The 21,696-nt window shown below is 34.4% G+C and overlaps 1 protein-coding gene across 1 annotated transcript in view; it reads left to right on the top strand.

Moving 5' to 3' along the window:
- Positions 1 to 21,696, top strand: part of LOC118200930 (neprilysin-2-like) — an 80,570-nt gene that overhangs the window by 12,609 nt on the left and 46,265 nt on the right. Inside the window, exons 4-9 of the mRNA XM_085826487.1 lie at positions 1,100 to 1,261; positions 4,709 to 4,792; positions 8,389 to 8,600; positions 11,069 to 11,245; positions 14,141 to 14,194; positions 14,283 to 14,378. Coding sequence (XP_085682613.1) covers positions 1,100 to 1,261; positions 4,709 to 4,792; positions 8,389 to 8,600; positions 11,069 to 11,245; positions 14,141 to 14,194; positions 14,283 to 14,378 — 785 coding nt within the window. The remainder of the gene's footprint in view (positions 1 to 1,099; positions 1,262 to 4,708; positions 4,793 to 8,388; positions 8,601 to 11,068; positions 11,246 to 14,140; positions 14,195 to 14,282; positions 14,379 to 21,696) is intronic.

Below are 21,696 nucleotides of genomic sequence, written 5' to 3'. Positions count from 1 at the left end.
AATTTATATTTTATGTGTTTTGTATCTGTGTATATACAATCTGTGTATTTTAAGTTAAAAAAAGAATCGAGTGTATATAATAATAATAAAAAAAATCGAATGTACATTATTTAGAGAAAAGTTATACCTTAACAACTTTTTTTCTCGAAATAGTTGAATTTCGCCAGTCGAGATGTCGCATGTCCTCTTAAGAAGGAAATTTTGTTCAGTCAATTTATTTGCAAACCAAGTTTAATTTATCGTTTTATTACTGGAGTTCTTATAAATGCTTTGCCAAAGCTACCTTTCAGTATATTTTTGTTTAAAAAAAAAGACCTTTCTTATTAACGCAAAATGTGTTTATTTATTAACGGCAACAACGAATTGTGTTCAACGTTGAATTGAATGTGAATCAACGGCTTGAAAAATCGCCTTGAGCGAGGACAAAGCGTTTCACTCCTATGCAAACTTCTTAAATGCTGTTAAAGTTTTGAAGATCCCAAGCTATTGCAAATTATACAGGAAATAAAATTCCTGAATACTGACTCTACTGCGGTACCGAAGGACCCAGGTTCGATCCCGCTAGAGGCATTGATGAGAATACTCTAAATATGCGGCGAGCCAGACTCCTCTCGAGATTGGTGTTCTTCTCGAGAGATTGGTGTTGGGGGAAGAGGAATGGCAGACCTTCGGACCTGTCTCTCCGGGTGCTGTCCTTGAAAATTGGGGACATAATTGAGCGAAGTCGTACTGTCACCTGTTGGTGCTCAGAGCTCAAGGCCTGTTGCTAAAGACAGGCGCAATCTTCAATTCCTTGCCACGATGAGTTTCGTGGGCGTGTTCTGATGCTACTGCCAAACAAGTGAGTCGCAGTCAATAAAGTCACAATATAACAACAACGAAATTAACTTGTGGAAGTTAAAACAATCGAATATCATACCTAGAATCTTTAAAGACCTTTTAAGCAACATGTACTGTAGTCTAAATTTTAATATATTTTGGTTAAAAAGTAAACTGAAGCCTTTCATAGGAAATACGGTCAAGAGCCCAATTATCTTTTTTTTCGCATTCGAAAGTGAAATTATTTTCTGCTACTGACGGTTGTTTGTTCGTTTTTCAGCTGCCAAGATCTTGTCCAATATGGATGACACTGTTGACCCATGCGATGACTTCTACCAATTTGCCTGTGGTGGTTGGAGGGATAGACACAGTATTCCTGAGGATAAGTCGTACATTTCGGTCTTTGCGGAAACTCAGCTGGACTTGAACCTTAAACTCAAAGGCAAGTAGTCAATTAAGTTGCTAATGTATTCAATAAATTGAATCAGACAAAACTGTCAGATAATCTCGTATAAATTACCGAAACTTGATTTCATTCCATCAATTAAACTATAATTTAGAATTTAAAGAGAGAATTTCCAGTCTTCTAAACCAGTGTTTTACAAAGCGGAGGGTACGCGGTCCCTTTGGTCCTCCAGAGGGTATGCGAAGGGATCTTTGGGGGTACGCCATAGCAGGCTCACGATGACTTGCGTGTGTATGATCGCTTATGCAGGCGTGAGTGCGAGGTTCTCTCATTGGCTACTGTCTCTGGTTTCACTAGTGTCTGAGGAACTCAACATCATAGTTGCATCGGTTTTATAGCGCATGCATATTGCATCATGTTATTATTACTATTATTGTTGTTATTATTATTATATGTTATGGTATTGTATTATATTGCATAGAAGAACTCCAATTATTGGGACCGGACCGCATTCGGGTAATCAAAAATTCGGATATTTCGATTTTTCTCGAGGAAAGGGTCTACGTATTCGTTAATTAATTGATGTATGTACTCTATGTTGAAAAAGGGAGAAAAAACTATTTTTAAAGAAAAAAGGTTTTAATTGATTAAAATAAAAAGGCAATATTTTTATGCACATGTTATGTAGCTTACTGTACAGTACTTACAAGGGCTGAAAGTCACTGATTGCTGAACATCTTTGTCAAAGTAAGCTGTTTGACAGTCTTCATCCGTTTTTGGGCAGCCAAGACGCGTCCGCTCGAGAATGAGAAGTTGCATGGGATCACACTCGGGCTGACGTTCCATCCACTTCAACGAAGTTTCATCGCCTGCAAACGCTTCACCAGCTGATGGTCCCGTGTCTGCATGAGCATTGACATTAAAACCATCTTCTTCTTCGACACTTTCTTCCCTCATATTTTCGATAAGTTCATCTTCATTTAGAATTTGAAACCCAGGGTCTGACGAATCACACACACATTCTGCTGTGTCCTCAGCACCAACTTCTGAACATCCAGGAATTTTCAAAAGAATGCTGCATAATTCCTCAAGTGACACGTCATCCTCATCTTCTCCTATCTCTTCCCTTTCATTTGAGCTTCTTTTTTATTTTTCTCCTTTTCCTTCTCTTCTTCAGTTGATTCTGAAAACTTTTGAAATTCTGAAACCGATTCGGATAGTCGGAGTTCGGATAATTAGAGTTGTACTGTATTACATTATATTATATGATAAACATTATATTATACTGTATAACATTACATTATAGCCTATCCTATTCTATTCTATCTTATCCTATCCTATCCTGTCCTATTATATTATATTATATTATATACTTCAGCAGATACAGATAGTAACAAGTATAACGGATAATTACTTTCATCTTTCAAGGGTACGCGATCAAAAATGTTTGTAGATCGCTGTTCTAAACAATATGATTATTAAGGCACTGACATATTTGGGACAAAATTTTGGCCTAGAAATAGCTTTCACATGATTAACTGTTTCATAAGATTCCATGATTTCTCTATAAGAGTGAAATCAACAGACATAGCTAACCATTTTATCTGCTTAATGATAATATTTTCAAAAAAAAAACGTCAGTGAGAGTTTCTTCGATTGGTCCTTGTTATCATTAATAAAAAAAATACCATACTCACATGAATTTCTAAGCAGCTGTACTTACGATTTTAAATCTACATCCTGATATTCTTTGAACAGACGCAAATGATTTGCTACACACGGGGCCAGTGGGAATAAATCTGTTTGTGGTTATTCTTGCTCATATTATCCCATATTTTCATACACCTGTGTAACAAGTTCTATTAACCAATACTTGTGATATCACTTTGCTCATTTATTTTTGATTGCGAGCATACGTGAGGTTAGAAAAAGATGTTAAGCTAAACCTTCACTTGTCATTAAAGAACACAGATATTGCAGGTTGAGATTTCGGTTTAATGTTTCATTACGAATATTTAAAGCTACTCACTTCATAAATTAATGCAAGTGCCGAAAGATATTTTTGGTTTAAGATTTTTGTCCTGCAAGCGAAAATCCTATTTCACTAGTTCCTTCATTAACCAAAAAAAGTAGTAACTTAAATGTTTCGTAAAAGCAGCGTAAAGGGTTAAGTAAGTTTTCTGATTAAAAAAAATAAATACGTTGAATGGAAAAAACATATGCATATGGAAAAACGTAACATATATTCTTAAAGCTCCTAGCCCACCAGCGGCCGAGCGGTAAAGTCGCTGAACACTGGTAGTTCGGTCCGAGGTTCGAATTCCGCGAACGGGCTGGCTGCATGGGTGTTTTCGTGGTTTTCCCCATGTGTAACATGTATACGAGCCAGTTCCCCTTAGAAAGTCCTCCACAAAGGCATCCCTCCCTTTAGGCAGATAGCCCTCGAGGCTTTGCCGTAATTAAGTAACCTAACCTAACCTAACCTAACCTTAAAGCTCCTATCAGTATTAAAGCATGCCTTGTTCTGCGATGAAACTCTTTTGAAACTTCGAATTTATAGTCAAAAGCCAGAATTTTTAGTGCGTCCATTCTTGCTTGATGCATAAGTTAAACAACAGCTCAAATTTTCATAAAAGTCATGATTATTACTTTTTATGACATTAAATGAAGCGACTAGAAGACAGTATAAATGTGTTTGTATTTGACTACATTATGCAACGTAGGGTTAAGCCCTTCTGTGCAGAATTATTTATTATTATTAATAGTAAGAAATTATTATTAGTAGTAAGAAATTATTATTAGTAGTAAGAAACTTATTTTTAGTAGTAACTTATTATTAGTAGTAACTTATTATTAGTAGTAAGAACTTATTATTATTAGTAAGAAAATTTATTCAAGATAATTATTTTATTAATTCAAGATAAAAATATAATATACAATTATTTTATTAATTCAAGATAAAAATATAATACAGAATTATTTTATTAAGTCAAGATAAAAATATAATATAAAATTATTTTATTAATTCAAGATAAAAACACAATATAGAATTATTTTATTAATTCAAAATAAAAATATAATATAGAATTATTTTATTAATTCAAGATAAAATTGTAATATAGAATTATTTTATTAATTCAAGATAAAAATTCTAATTGCATAAACAACATTAATGCTTAGCCATTTAAGTGTGTGATATATTAGTTAAATTATTTCATTAAACCTTATTGTAAAAATAGAAGTGCGATGTCTCTCTGGCGTAGTTGAGTTTTAATAAAATTTTTGAAGTACTAAAAATTTTAAACTATCTCCTTCGTTTCCTGTTTTAAATCTTCTTTAATATTTCTTAGTTTGTAAAGTTATGTCTATCATCATCGATATCATATATAGCAGTGGAATGGGTGATGATTACATAAAGACTCATTAAAAATATGACTATGGAAATAATGTAATTTTAATTAAATACTATTTCCTTATTTTCAGGTCTATTAGAAAAAGAGCTGACTGATAATGAACCCGATTTCATTCAGAAGGTAAAAGCTATATATGACTCCTGTATGGATATAGGTTAGTTTCATTTGGAAAATTCCACGTTTAGTTAGACGTATATCATGACAAAAATTTTAGCAGCTGTAATAATAAATTGGAAAACATATGATAAAACTCAAAATTAAATATTTCTTAAGGAAAACTATTCTCCCAAATATATGCTTTTTATCTGACCATAACAATTTTGTTTTGCATTTAACTCATAAGATGAGCTGTTTTTATTGAATAAAATGCTGACCATCGAAAATACAGAGAAGTTTCAAGGTTTTCTAATGCAAATTCAGTGACCTATACCACTAACTCTAGTGTGATATTCTGCAATAATTATAAATTAAGGTATAAATGTGCAATATAGTAGGAGACAAATATTATCAATGGAACTCGCATTTCTTCGGAGATTTTTATTCTGTGCGTTGTAGAATAACAAAGTAACAAAATACTTAAAAAAAACTCAAAAGAATTCACATTCGATTTCTATTGGTCATTTAAAAGAAAGCCATAACTTAAATGAACTGCTACGGGATATGGAACGGATATATTGGTTCATTTTCTCAAAGAATTCGGAGAAAAAATTCTGAATTATTCACCAGGACACTTACATTCAATATAACGCATGGATTTGCGATGTTTCTGGGTGGTTAAAAATTTACCTACCTTTACCCGGATTAAGGAACTTCATTCTAGAATAAATTCCACTAACTGGAGTGTTAAAGTAAAAGATTTGATTTTAAAGCTCAGATGTCTGCTGTATGACTGTATTTTACATTTAGATGGACGGATTATTTTAAATATTACAATAGTATGTTAACCACGTGAGAGTAAACATTACTGTTCATTTCTGTTAACTCAGGATTAAGTTAACAAATGCCTAAATACAAATGCAGTATGGCGTCACTGTAATTAACGTTGGCTAATTTGAAGCTTTTTATGCACATATGTGAATTTGAGAAAGAGAAATGGGTCGCCGGAGTTTGAACAGACATTGAACAATCAATCTAATCAGAAGTACTTGCTCGTCAATCAGAGGTACGCTGATTAGTTCGTCATATATTACAAGCAATCAGTAGGGGCAAAGAGGACATCTGTCCCTGGGAGTAGCATCCAAGGGGCGCCAAACTGACGCTACGAAATTTTTAAATGAAATATTTTCCATTCTTGGCACACAAATTCTTTACTTGTCTCCGGGCGGGGGAAACTCTAGCTACGCCCCTTCAAGCAATGTGTCCAGTACAATCGTATATTACAAGCAATGTGTCATATATTACAAGAAAATGTGTCGTATATTACAAGCAATGTGTCACATATTACAATAAATGTGTCATATATTACAAGCAATGTGTCCAATGCATACAGTCGTAGAAAGTGCCGCATGCATTTAACCCACAGAAGTAGAAGGCTTTGCACGCAATGCATTCTAATGAATCTAATGATGACGGGCTTGATAGGTTGAACCTTCAGGCTACTGAAGAAGTCTCTGAGCAAATTGTGCATTTGTTACGCTGTTTGGATGTCATCAAGCAGTTGTGTTCATTTAATGGCCTTTTCGTATTGCTGAGATAATAGACGAATTTATCCTACTACGTTTTAACAATATTGCTAGCCTGAACCATTCTTCAAAGGTTTTCCGAGAGTTAGAGCTTCAGGATATATGTTTTTGAATAAGTCCAGCCTTTAATATTCAGATCATTCTAGAAGACATAACATCCTCATTTCACTAAGTCAATTTATAGTTAGAGAGGATTTACTAAGAAAAAAAAAAAAAAAAAAAAAAAAAAAAAAAAAAACATCAATTATTCTATCAAAGCCGTATTTATGAAATTTTCGCACAATAAGTATTGCATTGGATGAAACTGCTTTCTTTATGGCGACTTTGTGGGAAAATCCATTAGATTCTTAGGGAATATAGAATGCGTTAAAGTTCGAAAAGGATATTTCCTAATAATAATGCCATAAACGAGTTGTTCCACTCCTTCTAGTCCTTATAATAATATTCTTACACTTCTAATGTTATAAGGTATTAAAATGCTGAATTGTTGTTAGCTACACTGACTACCAATAAGTATTTGGACACCTATGCAAATGACGATATCTGCGGTAGTAAGGTACGTCACGGACTCCGCCGGTATATATCGTGTAGGAAACAGCATCAGCTTAAGTTGCGTGCAAGATGCCTCGCAGGTCGGAGCTCTCTGATTTCGAGAAAGGTATAATTATCGGGTATCACAAATGTGGCCGATTCTTAAGGGACATATCTAGCGATCTGAAGTACCCAAAATCGACAGTGGCCTATGTGATTAAAAAGTGGAAGGTGATCGGTGATTGTCGGAATGTGCTCCGAGTCGGCAGACTAACGAAACTGGGAGATAGAGACCGACGAGTGCTGTCCAGAGAAATTCGGAAGAACCGCACCCAACCGATGGCCCTCATCCGCGAGGAGTTTCAACAGGCATCTGGGAGTATTGTTTCAAAGAATACCATCCGTAAGGAAGCACATCTGCTTGGTTTTCATGGTCGTGCTGCTGCCCATAAACCTTTGATCACAAAGTCCAACCGCGCTGCTCGGTTAATGTGGTGCAAAACACATCGAAATTGGACCGTAGATCAGTGGAAACGGGTTCTTTGGAGTGACGAATCAAGGTTCACCCTTTACCGTTCGGAGGGCAGGGTCTGGGTCTGGCGTCTACCTGGAGAACGTCTCCTGCCAGAATGCATTGTGCCAACAGTCAAGTTCGGCGGAGGTGGAATTATGGTCTGGGGGGTGTTTCTCCTGGTATGGGCTGGGACCCTTGGTCCCCATTCATGGTAAACTCAACTCCGATGCCTACTGCACTATTTTGGATGACAATGTGCTTCCTACGTTGTGGCAGTTTTACGGGTTGGACCCCTGTTACTTTCAGGACGACGATGCCAGTTGTCATGTTTCGATGTTAACCAAGGCTTGGTATGGTGCCAATGGAGTTCATGGAATGGACTGGCCTGCCCAGAATCCAGACCTGAATCCTATCGCGAACCTCTGGGACGAGTTGCATCGCCGAATTCAGGGGTGTACTACTCGTGCAAAATCGCTGAAGGAACTTCTATGCCTTCTCCAAGCCGAGTGGAAGAAAATACCACTAGCTGTCATACAAAGACTTGTGGAAAGTATGCCCCGGAGGGTCCATGCTGTAATTACCTCTCTCTGGAGGTTCTACCAACTATTGATTTTCAATAAAGTTAGTTTTTCTTTTCTATCACAGGTGTCCAAATACTTATTGGTAGTCAGTGTAATTATATATGGAAAGTCATAAGGAATTGTAACCCTAACAGTATGTAATAAGCTTGAATCAGTTAATTTGAAACGCCTCTTATAAGAAAGAAAAATCTGCCATTCTTGGTACATAATGCATATGTTTCTTTCATGTAATGTTCTAATTTATTAAAAATGTATAAATGTTAACATATAATAAATCATTCAAAAGAGAAAAAAAAGATTGAAAAGTTTGCACAAATGATGCTAAATATAAAAGGGAATTTATGTCAGTACAAGACAAAACGTATATGAATAATGAAGTTCAAATTATTATTCCAATTTAGCATTTTTCATTCTATGCTTATTTAATATTTTATATGTATAGAAAGCATTGAGAAGTTGGGCAGCCAGCCACTGAAAAGGCTTCTGAAAGATCTTGGGGGTTGGCCGGTGGTGGAAGGAGATAATTGGAATGAGAGTTCTTTTGACTGGATTCAAGCGCTTATTCAGATCCGCAGAAATGGGTACAATCAAGATATTTTGATGGATTTGTCTGTTTCGGAGAACGTAAAAAATAACACGGTTCACACCATAAAGGTAAGTCAACATGCATTATAAATATCGGTATATTTGGTAAAATTTCATATCATTTTGTTCAAGTTATTATTGTAATTATATTCACGGCCTTGCTAAATATATAATGCATTCAAAAGGCATTATACATTTAACTTAATTTAATTAAAAATTAGGAAATAAATTAATATTTTCTCAACTCTTTTCATTTAATAAAAGGAATAAAATGAAAGAATAATTTAATGGGAATTACGAATAACAATGAACCGAAATTTAAAATTTATTTGAATGAAATCTCTCAGATGCAATACGTGTATTTTAAAGCAGCTCTTTATTTAGTTACGTTAAACATAATCATACACATGTCAAAAATATAAGAATTACAGTATGATTAACACATATTATTATATACGTTATAGTTTTCCACTGGGCACCAGCTGTTCTACATCCACTTCTTTCCCCTTAAAATAGTTTATTTTCCTCAAGAACTTCCGTAATCCTTAAGCTTTTAAGTTTACCTCTAGATGTATACTGAAGACTTTATTGCCAATAATAATAACAATGAAACAGAAAAACAAGACATATGTCTTAAATGCTTTTAACTAAATGAAACTAATACTAAAGGAGCAAAAGGGGATTATTTAAAATTGCAAATTTGAACGCCTATTGAAAAGTCACAGACTGTAATGTCGCACTGAAATGAAATTGTTTTTTTAAGTAAACAAAATATACATAAGGACTATTTGTCAAAAGTTGGTAGATGGTTCTGGAGTAAATTTTCTTAGCAAATTAACTTCATATTTACCATAAACTTGAGAAAATGAGAAAGGGATAGGAAATTAGCGCAATTAGGCGAAGTAAAAAGCAACTGTCATCCAGACGATATAGTGGTTAATGGAGCCTATTAAGGCAGCAAAGGGCTCTGGTTTGAATCCCGGAGAGGACATGCATGCTTGTAAATGTATGGTGTCGGTGCGGAATGGCGGCACCCTAAAGATGCGGCGAGCAGAAAGTCCTCTCGTGTGGATTGGTGGAAGGGGAGAGGGGTGGAAGACCCCGGATCTCCCCCCCCCCGGGGTTCTCGCCCTCAACATTGGTGAAAAATAAAAGTGCAACCTCTCTGGAGTAGGTTCTGGCAACTATTGTGTCATGTAATATGGACAAGAAAACATCAAGAAAAGGCAACTGGGCAGCGTATTTAAGCCAAAAATAAACTGAGACGACTCGTAGTTCTCGCCTTCAGTCACTCACGTTTTCACTGGTTTGCAGTGACGAATATTTTTAGGCAAATAATATTAAAGGAACAATTTCAATTGCTTATTAAAATGCTTCATAAAATGCGTATTTTGCGACCCTTTAACTGTAGAAGTCCTCAGCGACGGATACTTGTATATGGCCTCATATCGGCCAATAACATAAACTGAATTGTGGCTCAATCATAGAAAGGCCATTTTCGGTACGATTTTATTAGCCATTCCCTTAAATTTAGGTTGCCGTAAAACAGACGTGAATGGAACAATACTCGACTTCTATACCTACTCCGAGAAGCCGCTGGCATAGAAATAGAGAAATCATACTCAGATAGTTCCCCATCACCGCCGATGCCAGTCCTGTATCCCTCTGACAATCTTGTTTTTGTTAGACATTTTTCTTCTTTTTTCGAGTTCTCTTGCTATTAAGCTCTTTGGAACCCGTGGGAATCTGAAAACTTTAAAGAACGAATCATGCGTGCCAGATTTCCCCACCGATCTGTAATTAAATTGTATAGTCATTAGGTTATTTTGAAGCAGGATACGTGAAAAATGAGCAATGCTCTCTTCGGGACTCCAACCAGGACCTCTCAAATACGCCTCGAGTGTGCTAATCGTTAGACCACGAAGGCATACAGAAAGGAACGACGAAATGCCTTATATACTCCCACTTTTCACGGGCGACTTGGGATTAGGGGACCTAATCACCAAATCCTGGTGGTGAAGAATGATCATCCAACACCTTTTAGTTCGAAAGCCACTGTAGATTTATTAGGTTATATCCGAAGCAGAAGACGTAAAAAATAATCAATGCCCCACTGGGACTCGAACCTTGGACCTTTTGATTAAGCCCTGAGTTTGCTAAGCGTTACACAACGAAGGCATGCAGAAGGGAAGGAGAAAATACCTTATAATGTACTGAATAATTCTAAAGATATAAATTAGAAAATATCATTTTAGATTGTGGGTGTAAACTGTAATAATCATTGTTAGATGGATATACATCTTGATAAATCATTTGTTAAAGTTAATAATTTCATTTGGCTATCAAATGTGAATGTAGAAAAGACATTTTATAAAAGTATTTGTTACTATCGCATATTTCACATAAGTGATTAAATATTCCCACTAAGGAAAGTAAAACTGAAAAAAATGTTGAAACGTTTCTTTCTTTATTCTTTCTTCTTTTTTTTCCCTTTCTCTCTTCAAACTGATAAAAAATACTTTATATTTTTTTTCAAGTTGGGCCGTGCAGAATTCGGGATAGAGCGTGAATATTTGGTGAAAGGATTAGATGATCCCGCCACAGCCGCTTACCTCGAAATGATGGTGAAAGCAGCAAATAAATTAGGTGCAAATAAAAGTATCTCAGAAAATGAACTTAAAGAAGCATTCGATTTCGAAGTCATGCTTGCCAGCGTAAGTATAGAAGACTTTCAGTTTCTTTTTAATATATTTTTATTTCGTGGTTACAGAAATTGCTCACTATATTATACATCATTTACTGTTAACCGTTCTATACAAATATATAGTTCTCCCAATTCTTTCATGTGAACAGAAATTTTAGGACACCTAACTATATCTAACTAAAATTATACATTCAGCTATGTTTAATGTAAGTTGAATTTCAAGCGAATTTTTTTAAATCTCCCTACACTGTATTAACATGACACAATTTTTTAACGTACTCTCAAAATTTCAACTGATAATAGAATTAAAGTTAAATATTTATTAACTATATATTATATTAGTTATAATACCAGAGTATTAGATTTAAAGAATTATGATATGATTTCAAGCACATTGTAGCTTTAAAAGTTCTTTTGATATTAATATACATGAACTTTTGCTTCAGTTACTCAAAATTCAGTAAAATGGAACATGATCAGGACTATACTTTCTTTATGTTTTTATATATAAGTTTATTTATTCAAATATATGATTAAATATTACCGTAATTTCCGGAAGAAACGCCGCGGCGTTTACGTGTTTAAAACTTAAATTTTCAGCGGATGCGGCGTTTCTACCCATGCGGCGTTTAGGTGCACTGAAAATAAAATATTTCCTATGATGGTCATTGTACATAGTTTGGATGGCCTTGTCATTGTGCATAGACTGGTGCTGTTCCCACACAAAAGACCACTCAGTTGCTTTTTGCGAACGTTATTTTGTTTACATTCTTTCCCTTGAACGGACCTACATGCCTTATTCACCCTAAACGAGATCTCAGAACAATAACATTCTTCCCTCTTTCAAATCAACATTCTCATCAGTTTGAATAGTCTCTCTCCTCTGTGATTCCATGAATCTTCCAGGACCCATCCTCTCCCCCCCTGCCTTTTCTGCAATTTTTTTCAAAGGCGGACACGACTCCACCTGCCTCGCAATAACGAACTCTGACGTATTTTCCCTTCAGCATGAATGGATTTTTCTTGGCATTCTGCCAAATACAGATCCCATCAGTTTGGGTACAAGTACTTGTTGAATAGTTTTTAAGTAAGAAGGGAACGGAAAATTTTTGAAAATGTCTCTAAACGGCACAGAAGCTATACATTTCTTACCTTTAATTTATTTTTGAGTTATGGTTTCATTTCATGCATTTTTCTTAACTGGTATGTCATATATCAGGACTTAGGTTGAGTTTTTGCATCTATACGGCCCACGACGATGTCACGCGCAATTTAATCTATTGCGGCGTTTACGCTGATGCGGCGTTTCTGTGTAATTTTTCTCGAGTGCGGCCATTTTTCTTTCCCGCCATTTTTCTCGAGTGCGGCGTTTACGCTGATGCGGCCTTTCTTCCGGAAATTACGGTAGTTTCATTCAATCAGAATTCACGAAATTAAGACGAGGCCTGAGTATGCTAGAGATCTCTTATGTTTTTCATGTGTCAGATGACAAATTAATCTACATATCCACAATGAACTGTTGATGTTTCAGATACGCAAATTGTATCATATTATACTCAAATTGTATCGTATGTATCAACGCAAATTGTATCATAGCTAGGATACGCAAACTGTATCATATTATAGAGTCTGACTTACTTTGACTAGTATTCAAACCCTTAACAGAAGTAGAGCGTGTCTGAAGTGAACGACAGAGATTTGAGAAGGTTAAAATAACCTTTTTTATTTAATCAGAACTTAAACATAAAACGCTCTTCTCGGGCTTAGCAAAATAACCACCACTTCTGGCGATGGAACTAAAGTAACAGTCAACTTTAAATTAAAATGTAGGCTAGTAGTCAAAGACTACACAAATTATTTAAATCGAAGTTGGCTGAAAACTCTAACCGGCGTACAAACGGAACTGTAATTCAAAGGCGAATAACTAAAATCTTATCAGAGCTAGCGACATCTAGTAAAGCTGGCCTCGAGATACGGAAACACGCTCTGTCTTACAATCCCAAAACTTCAGTGTAAATACTCTTCTAACCGATTTACATTTCTGGTGAGAAAACGAAATGGAGAAGTTATAGTAAAGGCTGAGATCATAAACAACTGGTTAATGCAATATAATAGTAACCGTACAATAGAACCCAATTTTGTTAGAATATCACCCATTTAGTACGTCGTTCCATTTACTTGATCTGAATTTTGTTTTATCTTATTTTACTTGTCTACTTTGTCCCAATCAACTAATATTTCCATTCTACAAAAGATGTACTGGTTATTGAGTCCCTTATGAGATGGTGATTTTATCTATCAGATCACATTTAAACTTGCGGTGCGAACAAAATTATTCAACGGAAAATTTATTCCTGAAAACTGACATTTCCTCCTAGGCTCAACACACGATGTCTACGAGCATTAAATCCTAATATTATGGCTGAAGTAATGAAGATTTTAGAACCGTTTGTTTTGTTTTTTCAAATATAACCAGACTTTAATTAAGCGATTTAATGAGTTCGAAAAATAAAGTATTTGGTAATATTTTAGAGATTATCTGTATCTTCTAATCCTAAGTTATCTGCATCTTCTATTCCACATTACATGCATATGTATTGTAATAAAAAAGTAAAAACGACAACTCTTTTAGATTTTAGAAAAACGAAAATTTATCAGTGAATGTCGTCGAAAAATTCCAATCGATGTTAACGATAGGAATTTATAAATTAATTAGGAAATTAACATCACAGATATATATATACCTAAAATTTATCTTTGTAAATCAATCAAAGCAATTTTACGACTTTAGCGCTTTCGTTTGTTTATATATGATTCGGTACAAATTTGTGTTTTATATGGTATTTAATTTTACACTTGTTTTACTAAAAATTTGCATTTATGTGATTTATTGTTTATCCTACAGTTCACTTATCCATTGGAAAAGAGCAAGAATACGAGTATTGCGGATAACAGTACTGTTAAGTACCTTTTTAAGTTGCTTATTTATGAGTAAATAATATGATAATTAATTTTATATTGATTCATTTTCTTGACCTCTCCCGCAGTTTTCATTGCCATCGAATGAAACATTTGATACAAATAATGGGAACAGCAACACCGTTCTATATACCATTCCGGATCTTATGGATGAGGTACCAGAGGTAAAGTTATTCCTATATAAAACAATTTAGTTAGTTTAAATTCGAAATTTCAATGAAAACTAAAAATCAACGTAGATATGTATTTGTTTTAAGCATGTAGGTATAACGCTTTCTGTTCCTTCCTTTGACTCTTCAGAAATGTTTCCACAATGACATACAAAGCTCTACATTACCTTATTCTATGGTTGGTTCAAGTTAAAAAGCAAACAAATCAAGATAAGCGAAAATTCGGAATAGAAGGGAAATCCTTGAAACAAAAAGACAGAGTAATGATAGAAAGACGAATGTAAACCTTCAGACATGCAGCCGGAAACCATATGCAGATGTTGGCCAAAGACGTGCACACAATATTTTGTACTTTGAATTAAAAGAACTTAATAAACATTACGATTGCGGATCTTTTATGTTTAGATGGATGGTATGAATATGATTGGCTACCTTGTTAAGCTCGCATAATAGAATGATTTGCTTCCGCATATAGAAACGTCTGAGTTTGATTTATTCTTTTATGGCAAAGCACATTAGGGATATCTGCCTAAAAGATGAGATGTCTTCCTGGAGACCTTTCTAAGAGAAACCGACTCGTATCCACGTTAAACAACGGAAAAGCTACGAAAATGCCGGTATGCATTTTCGTATTGCGTTTTTGTTATGCATTTTCCTAGCACGTTTGCCTGGAATTGGACTCATGTCGACTACCAGTGTTCAGAGATTTTATTACTTGGTTTCTGGTAAACCCATACAATTCTGGGTTGGGTAGGTTAATAAAACTTGAATTTGGATCAGATAACATGTGGGACTATCGTCATGCGTAAGCGTGCAGAGAAGAGGTGAAATGAAAAAGCAGCATAAGCAAAGAACATTGTTTTATTCACCAAATTGATTGGACATAGCATTAAACTGCTAAAAGGTATATGTTATTTGTATATTGTGCTTCAGAATAATCATTTTCATTTTGATAGAGAAAAGGAGTTCAATATAATGTACTTAAAAGCGATGACAGTTTTCTGTTTGTCAGAAAACTAGAATGTCATGGAACCAGAGAAGAAGATAAAGAGCCTAATTCAGCCACCTAGTTTCCTTAATTTCATTTACCGTCTAAGCATACCAGAATATGTGAAGATTTTAACAAAATAATTTCTGCTTTCAAATGGGTATTTTCAAATAAACTTTATTTTAATTCAAAATTTATGAAATATCGAAATTTTTTTGTACATAATATATTTAATTATGATTAATAAGGGGCACAGCAAATTCAAACCAGGCAATTTATCGGATAGTACTTTTTGAAGCTAATTTTCATTCTTTTAGAAGTTAATTTAAGTCGCTTAAGGGGGGTGTAAATAGACACTTCAGCATTTTGCTTTAGCATCAGCGCTCACAGAAATGCTCTCTGTTATGGATGTTGATTTTATTTGACAGATTTTTATTTATTCTTGAGTACATACTGCATGTCACATTTTCCTTTTGATAATTTAACAAGAGTAGTCCAAAAATTTAAAGGTCCGCTGGGGCAGTGGCTAGCGCGTCGCGCAGCAGCACAGCAGGTCTTCGGTTCGCTCCCCGAGATGGGCAAGGTTGACTCAGTCTTTCATTCCTTGAGAGGTTCGATCAAATGAGTACCAAGTTCGGTTGGGGGCTAAACACCGGGGGTCCTGCGGCAAGCCGACCACTTGTCCAGGCAAAATGCTCATGCAGCCCGGGGACCCACGGTCTGGAAAGCAGATATCAGGTCACTACCGGCCGTGACTTTCTAAGGCCTGTTTGTAACGCTGAGTTTAGTTTAGTCCTCGACTGCGTCTCAGTTCTTCATAATTTTGGAAGAAATTAAACTGAATATGTTCGTGAAGCTAGAATACACATCTCTTTACAAAAATATTGCCGTTTGAAATGCCAGCATACTAAGCAATATGTTTTTTTACATTTGTAAGTTAATGCATTCACAGGGAGTGGCTTCAAATCCCTCGGTCATTTTAGCCTCTCATTATGGAGAGAGTTATCCAGAGTGCACCACTTAGAAAAAAAAGAATTACTCTTGTGAGAAAGAGAACCTCCGTCCCACGTATAATAATTATTTTAAATGATTGGACAGAAATAGTTTGATACGTGTTCGAATCTTGGAGAAGGGGCTAGCTGCGAAGTTTTTTTTTTTCGTGGATTTCACTAACGTACATACGAAACATTTCACTTAGAAATACCTCCACAAAGGCATAACCGCTTTTAAGAATTAGGTCTGAATGAAGCAAAGGCTTTCAGAGGCAAGCAATCTAATTAAAATTTAGATAAGGGATAAATTATTCCGCGTTATCACTGCAGCCATTATATGTAAAACACAACAAACAGCGCAAAATATGCACCATCGTGCCGTCTCCACTGTTAAATACGTGCTACCTAGGAAAATAAACTTACGCATGTGAATTAAAATTACTTATTTTATTTTATGGCAAAGCTATTTGCCTATATGGTTTCGTTGAGAGTAACAAAAGTGTAATGCAACCAACCTGTTTGCGGAGATTTCATTCAAACAGAGCTATGATTATTCGGTGATTTTAGCGTTCAATTGCTGGTGCATAAATATGTCTACAAGAGTTAAAATTCATAATGAAAATGTAAAATGTATTGCTATTAAACAGACACCTTCAACTTAAATTCTTATGCATTTTCATTTAAATTCTTATAATTTTTAATCGCTTATTCGCTTCTTATATCATTGCTATTGTATATAAAGTGTATAAATAAATTTATGCTTACCAGTTTTTATTAAAAGCTTATTTTATTATGCGCTTGCTAAGGTTTTATTTGAAGAACTTAAATTAGTAATCATCGATGCTAATGCCCATTTTACCTACACATTTTAGATACAAATCTATGGTTTTTCAACCATTTTTCTATAGAAGTTGGTAATTGTATTGTACGTGTTACATGTAAATTTCATTCTTCATGTTAAATATATTGCTTTGTCTGCTGAGGCTTTCAATTACCGTATATACCCGCGTATAAGTCGATATATTTTGGACAAAATAAAGACTTCAAAGTGGGGGGGGGGTCGACTTATACGCGGAGCCATAAAAAATTAGAAGAATCCGAATTTCAAAAATTTCTTTATATAATGCAGTTGTTTTCTTCCCGCACTCAAATTGGACGACTTATCAAGTAAGTCAATTACTTGAAGTAATTTCATGACTTAGATTATGTGACGAACTAATCACAGAGTTTCATACTTTAACTAGAGTAAGTTTCGATTAAACCAAAGAATTTTCGTCCCCGAACAACCGCTCAATATCGAGCAATAAAAAAGTTTCGCCAACACGCCAAGAAAAGAGAAATGCAGATAGTTTTTACGTACGTATAAGTCTTTATAATAGTTACTGTTCATTCATGAAATACTTTTGTTAACAGGCGTACACGTCGAAAACACCTAAAAACGACTGTGGCCGTAATTCCGGGAGGATTGACATCCGTCATTCAACCCCTAGATGTCTGCCTCAATAAGCCCTTCAAAGTAAATGTTACAAAATATTGGGCAGAATGGATTAGTTCCGGTAGACCAACATTTACAAAAGGAGGCAACATTAAAAAGTCCGATATTACATTAATTGCTCAGTGGGTTAAAGATGCTTGGAACGAAATACCCTCTGAAATGATTATAAAATCATTAAAAAAGTGTTGTATTAGCAAAGAACTAGACGGCACGGATGATGATACTGTTTTTGAAAGTGAAAATGACAACGAAGGCTCTAGTAGTTATTGTAACAATACAGAGTTCGAGACTGAAAATATGTATGATGACGAGCCGATGACTACTGAAGAGTTCTATGAAATGTTTGGCGAATCTGACTATGAATCGGACGTTGAAGGATTTTGATTTTGTTTATTTACCAAGGTATTTTTTATCGTATATCTACTTTTTTTTCTCAGATGATTTTGAATAAATGTAGTACTTAAAAAAAATGTTTCGAAGTTTCTCGATCGATTTCGGAAGGAGGGGGTCGACTTATACGTGGGTTTCTTATTTTCTACGAATTTTTTATGTCGAAGTGGGGGGGGGGGGTCGACTTATACGCGGTATCGACTTATACGCGGGTATATACGGTAAGACTTCTAATAATTTCATTAACAGAACTAACCATTAAAAGTTTAAACAATCTTCTTCTGAACCAAAGTAAAAAAAGCTCCAGATTTCATAAAATAAGAATATTATATTATGGAAGTGGAGAAAAAAAACCACTGCTCATTAGTTTTGTCAACAAAGGAGACAAAAAAAATTTTGCTGGAAGCTATAGTTTAAAAAAATTAAAGTTTATCATTTTTTTTGCCCCTGTAAGGATATTAAATTTATTATTAGTGTAGTTAAAAATAAATTTTTTAAATTTAATTTTGTTTAAATTTTACGTTTTTTCATGTCATTACTCTGTCAATCAGGAAGACCAACAAATGAAAACTATCTATTTCTTTAGAAAGGCAGGTAAACGTGTTTTGTAAACTCAGTAGTTTAGTTACAGCTCCTAATTTAACCTTATGCTTGGTCGTTTAATTAAGAAAACATATTTTTCCTACTTTACTCTGATCCTCGTCAATTCCTGAAAACGAGGTAGCCATATTGTCGTTTTGGGAAAGAAACTAAGAGGAGACAGAATTCCCAACAGTGATTACCAGTAACTTCTCAAAAACACTAATTAAAAAGAATGATGTATCCAATTAAATATATCTCTTGCCTACTTTTTTAAACAGTATCAGAAATTGATAAATATTTTTATCATACGTAAAGTAGAACTACCAGTAATTATTATGAAATCAAGATATCAAATATTAATTCGAAAAGTGTATATTACAACAACATGGTATTTATTATATTGAATTATTTCTTTGTATACAGGTTTTAAAATAAAAATATTTTCTTTAAAGTATTATTAGCTGTTATTGTATTGTTCATAACTGTGTTTCATGTATTGAATTATTTTTTCACTTGCATAAAAAAAGACTCATTACAGCTGTAGCTATTACGTCAATTTAGAGGTTAAATTACGCGTAGGTTATACTTTTTGAGACACAAAGTTCATTTCTTAAGGAAGTCTGACTCTAAATTTATTTAAGAGAAACAAAGAGGAGTAAAAAGTAACAATACCCTGAATAAATTAACAAAAGAGAAAAATACGCTCATTTTCACTAACAAGTAAATAAAAGTATTTACATAAGTTACTTGATTCTTTAGATTACCTCAACAGAGTGTGTAGAGATATTAGGGAATTTTTGAAAGCAGGAGAGATATGGTCACTTTATTTAACCTGTTCCGTCAAAGTAAGTTAATGGCACTACAGGGTAAGAAACGTCTTCGCCGGGAATCAAACCAACGGACCTCTGAAATACGCGCCCAGCGTGCAGACCACTACACTATGAAGGCATGCTAAGAACGTGGGAGAAATATCTTATATACTCCCTCTTTTAAAGGGCGACTGCGGTTTTTAGGCAACCCAATCGCCAAATCCTGGGTGTGGAGAATTATCATCCACCACCCTTTTAGCTTCGGCACCACTAAAGTTATAGTAGATCTATTAGGAACTACTAGTGGTAGTAGATCTATTAGGTTATTTTTTAAGGTTCTATTAGGATCTATTAGGTTATTAATAACCTAGTAGATCTATTAGGTTATTTTTTAAGCAGAAGTAGCGAAAAAGGAGCAACGCCTTCGTCGGGACTCGAACCACGGACCTCTGGAATACGCGCCCAGCGTGCTGACAGCTACACTACGAAAGCATGCTAAGAAAGTGGGAGAAATACCTTATAAGTGTTTGCCGTGCTTTTATTACTATTATTAGTGAGCATGGGTGCATTTGTATGCATAGCTCAACACACGATGTCTACAAGCATTAAATCCTAACATACAGCTGAAGTCTTTCAGGAAAGAAGATTGTAAAAATTGTTTTTTTCAAATACAATCAGACATTTAGTTAAGCGATTTAATGAGTTGGAAAAAGAAAGTATTTTGTTTCATTTTAGAGTTGAATACAAAGTGTGTTTACACATTTTTAGGACGATTTGGATCAAGAACTAAAAAAAAAAAGCACATGTTTAAGCATAAATAGCTTATGATTTCAAATATAACTATATCGTTGCCACTTTTAAATTTATTCGTCTTTCAAAAAAAAAAAAAAAAAAAACGCATGTAAATCAGCTGCGTGTTGAAGGATACGTTTTTACTCTTTCCGACGAGAAATATTCCTGTTTCGTAATTCAAAAATATTGTGAAATGTATGGTATTAAACTTTCGAAGTGCGTAATAAGCAACATTATAAATTCGAAAAAGAAAAATCTGAAAACATTATCTATATATGGAAAGAAAGCTCGAAACGAATACACGAAAAAAATACGTACTTTTTCTAAAGTTAAACCGTTGGTAACTAGAGAAAATCCGCTGACGCAGAAATTAATTGCACAGTCTTTAAACAAATCTGCCTCAACAATAAATAAAATAATAAACTAAGATTTACAGCTTAAAAAAGTTAAGAGAAATGGAAATCAATAGCCCCAAAAGTTTTACGAAATTCATCATGGAAATAACGATACAGACTCGTAGTCCAGATAAAACGCTATCAGATCGAACACTTAAGAATATGCTTTATATTTTAAACATTAATTAAACTGTCCGAAATCGTACTAAAATGCGTAAACGTCCTCTTTATTAGAAGTTTATATCTGAGGCTTTAGAGGAACCTGTATATGGAGGAAGTTCAGTAAATCACCAAATACATATATGTAAGATAAAAATATGTCAACGATTCTAACTTTAAATTGCAATACTCCTTAAAGCTCTGTGTTTAATTTCATTGTTTCTCTTAGCTGCTTTAAATATGGTAACATACGAATAATAAATCTCGTTAAGCTGCGTCATTTCAAAATTATTCCTTCTCACCTGATTCTTGCGTAGTGTCAATAGCGTATTAATGCGAGTATTTATAGGATGCATCCGTTAATAATAATTTTAATATTTAAGAACTGAAACTAAATTAGACAAACCAAAATTAAATTAGTTTTAAGGGGACTCATACACCTTAAACCCCTCATGATCTTCGAATATGTGACTGTTGCAAGAATTGGAATATTTTATTTATTTTAATAGCAATTATTTCCAACTTTTTACAGCTGATTACATAATATATCTGCTTTGGAAACTAGTAACCAGAAAGTTTGTGTTGCCACAAATATTTTTGTAATGTAATCTTCTTTGTGACAAAATATTTCGCCGTGCTTCCACCTTGCGCGCATGATATTTTAAAAATGGCTAATGGTACATACTTGAAAATTTGATGAAATTCTTTAT

This window comes from Stegodyphus dumicola, chromosome 11 (genome assembly GCF_044657685.1).
Source record: "Stegodyphus dumicola isolate Sdum_Otavi_A_Nest chromosome 11, ASM4465768v1".
In the NCBI taxonomy this organism is placed as follows: domain Eukaryota; kingdom Metazoa; phylum Arthropoda; class Arachnida; order Araneae; family Eresidae; genus Stegodyphus; species Stegodyphus dumicola.
Note: the sequence above shows the minus strand (reverse complement) of the source record. Positions and strands in the feature narration are given on the sequence as shown.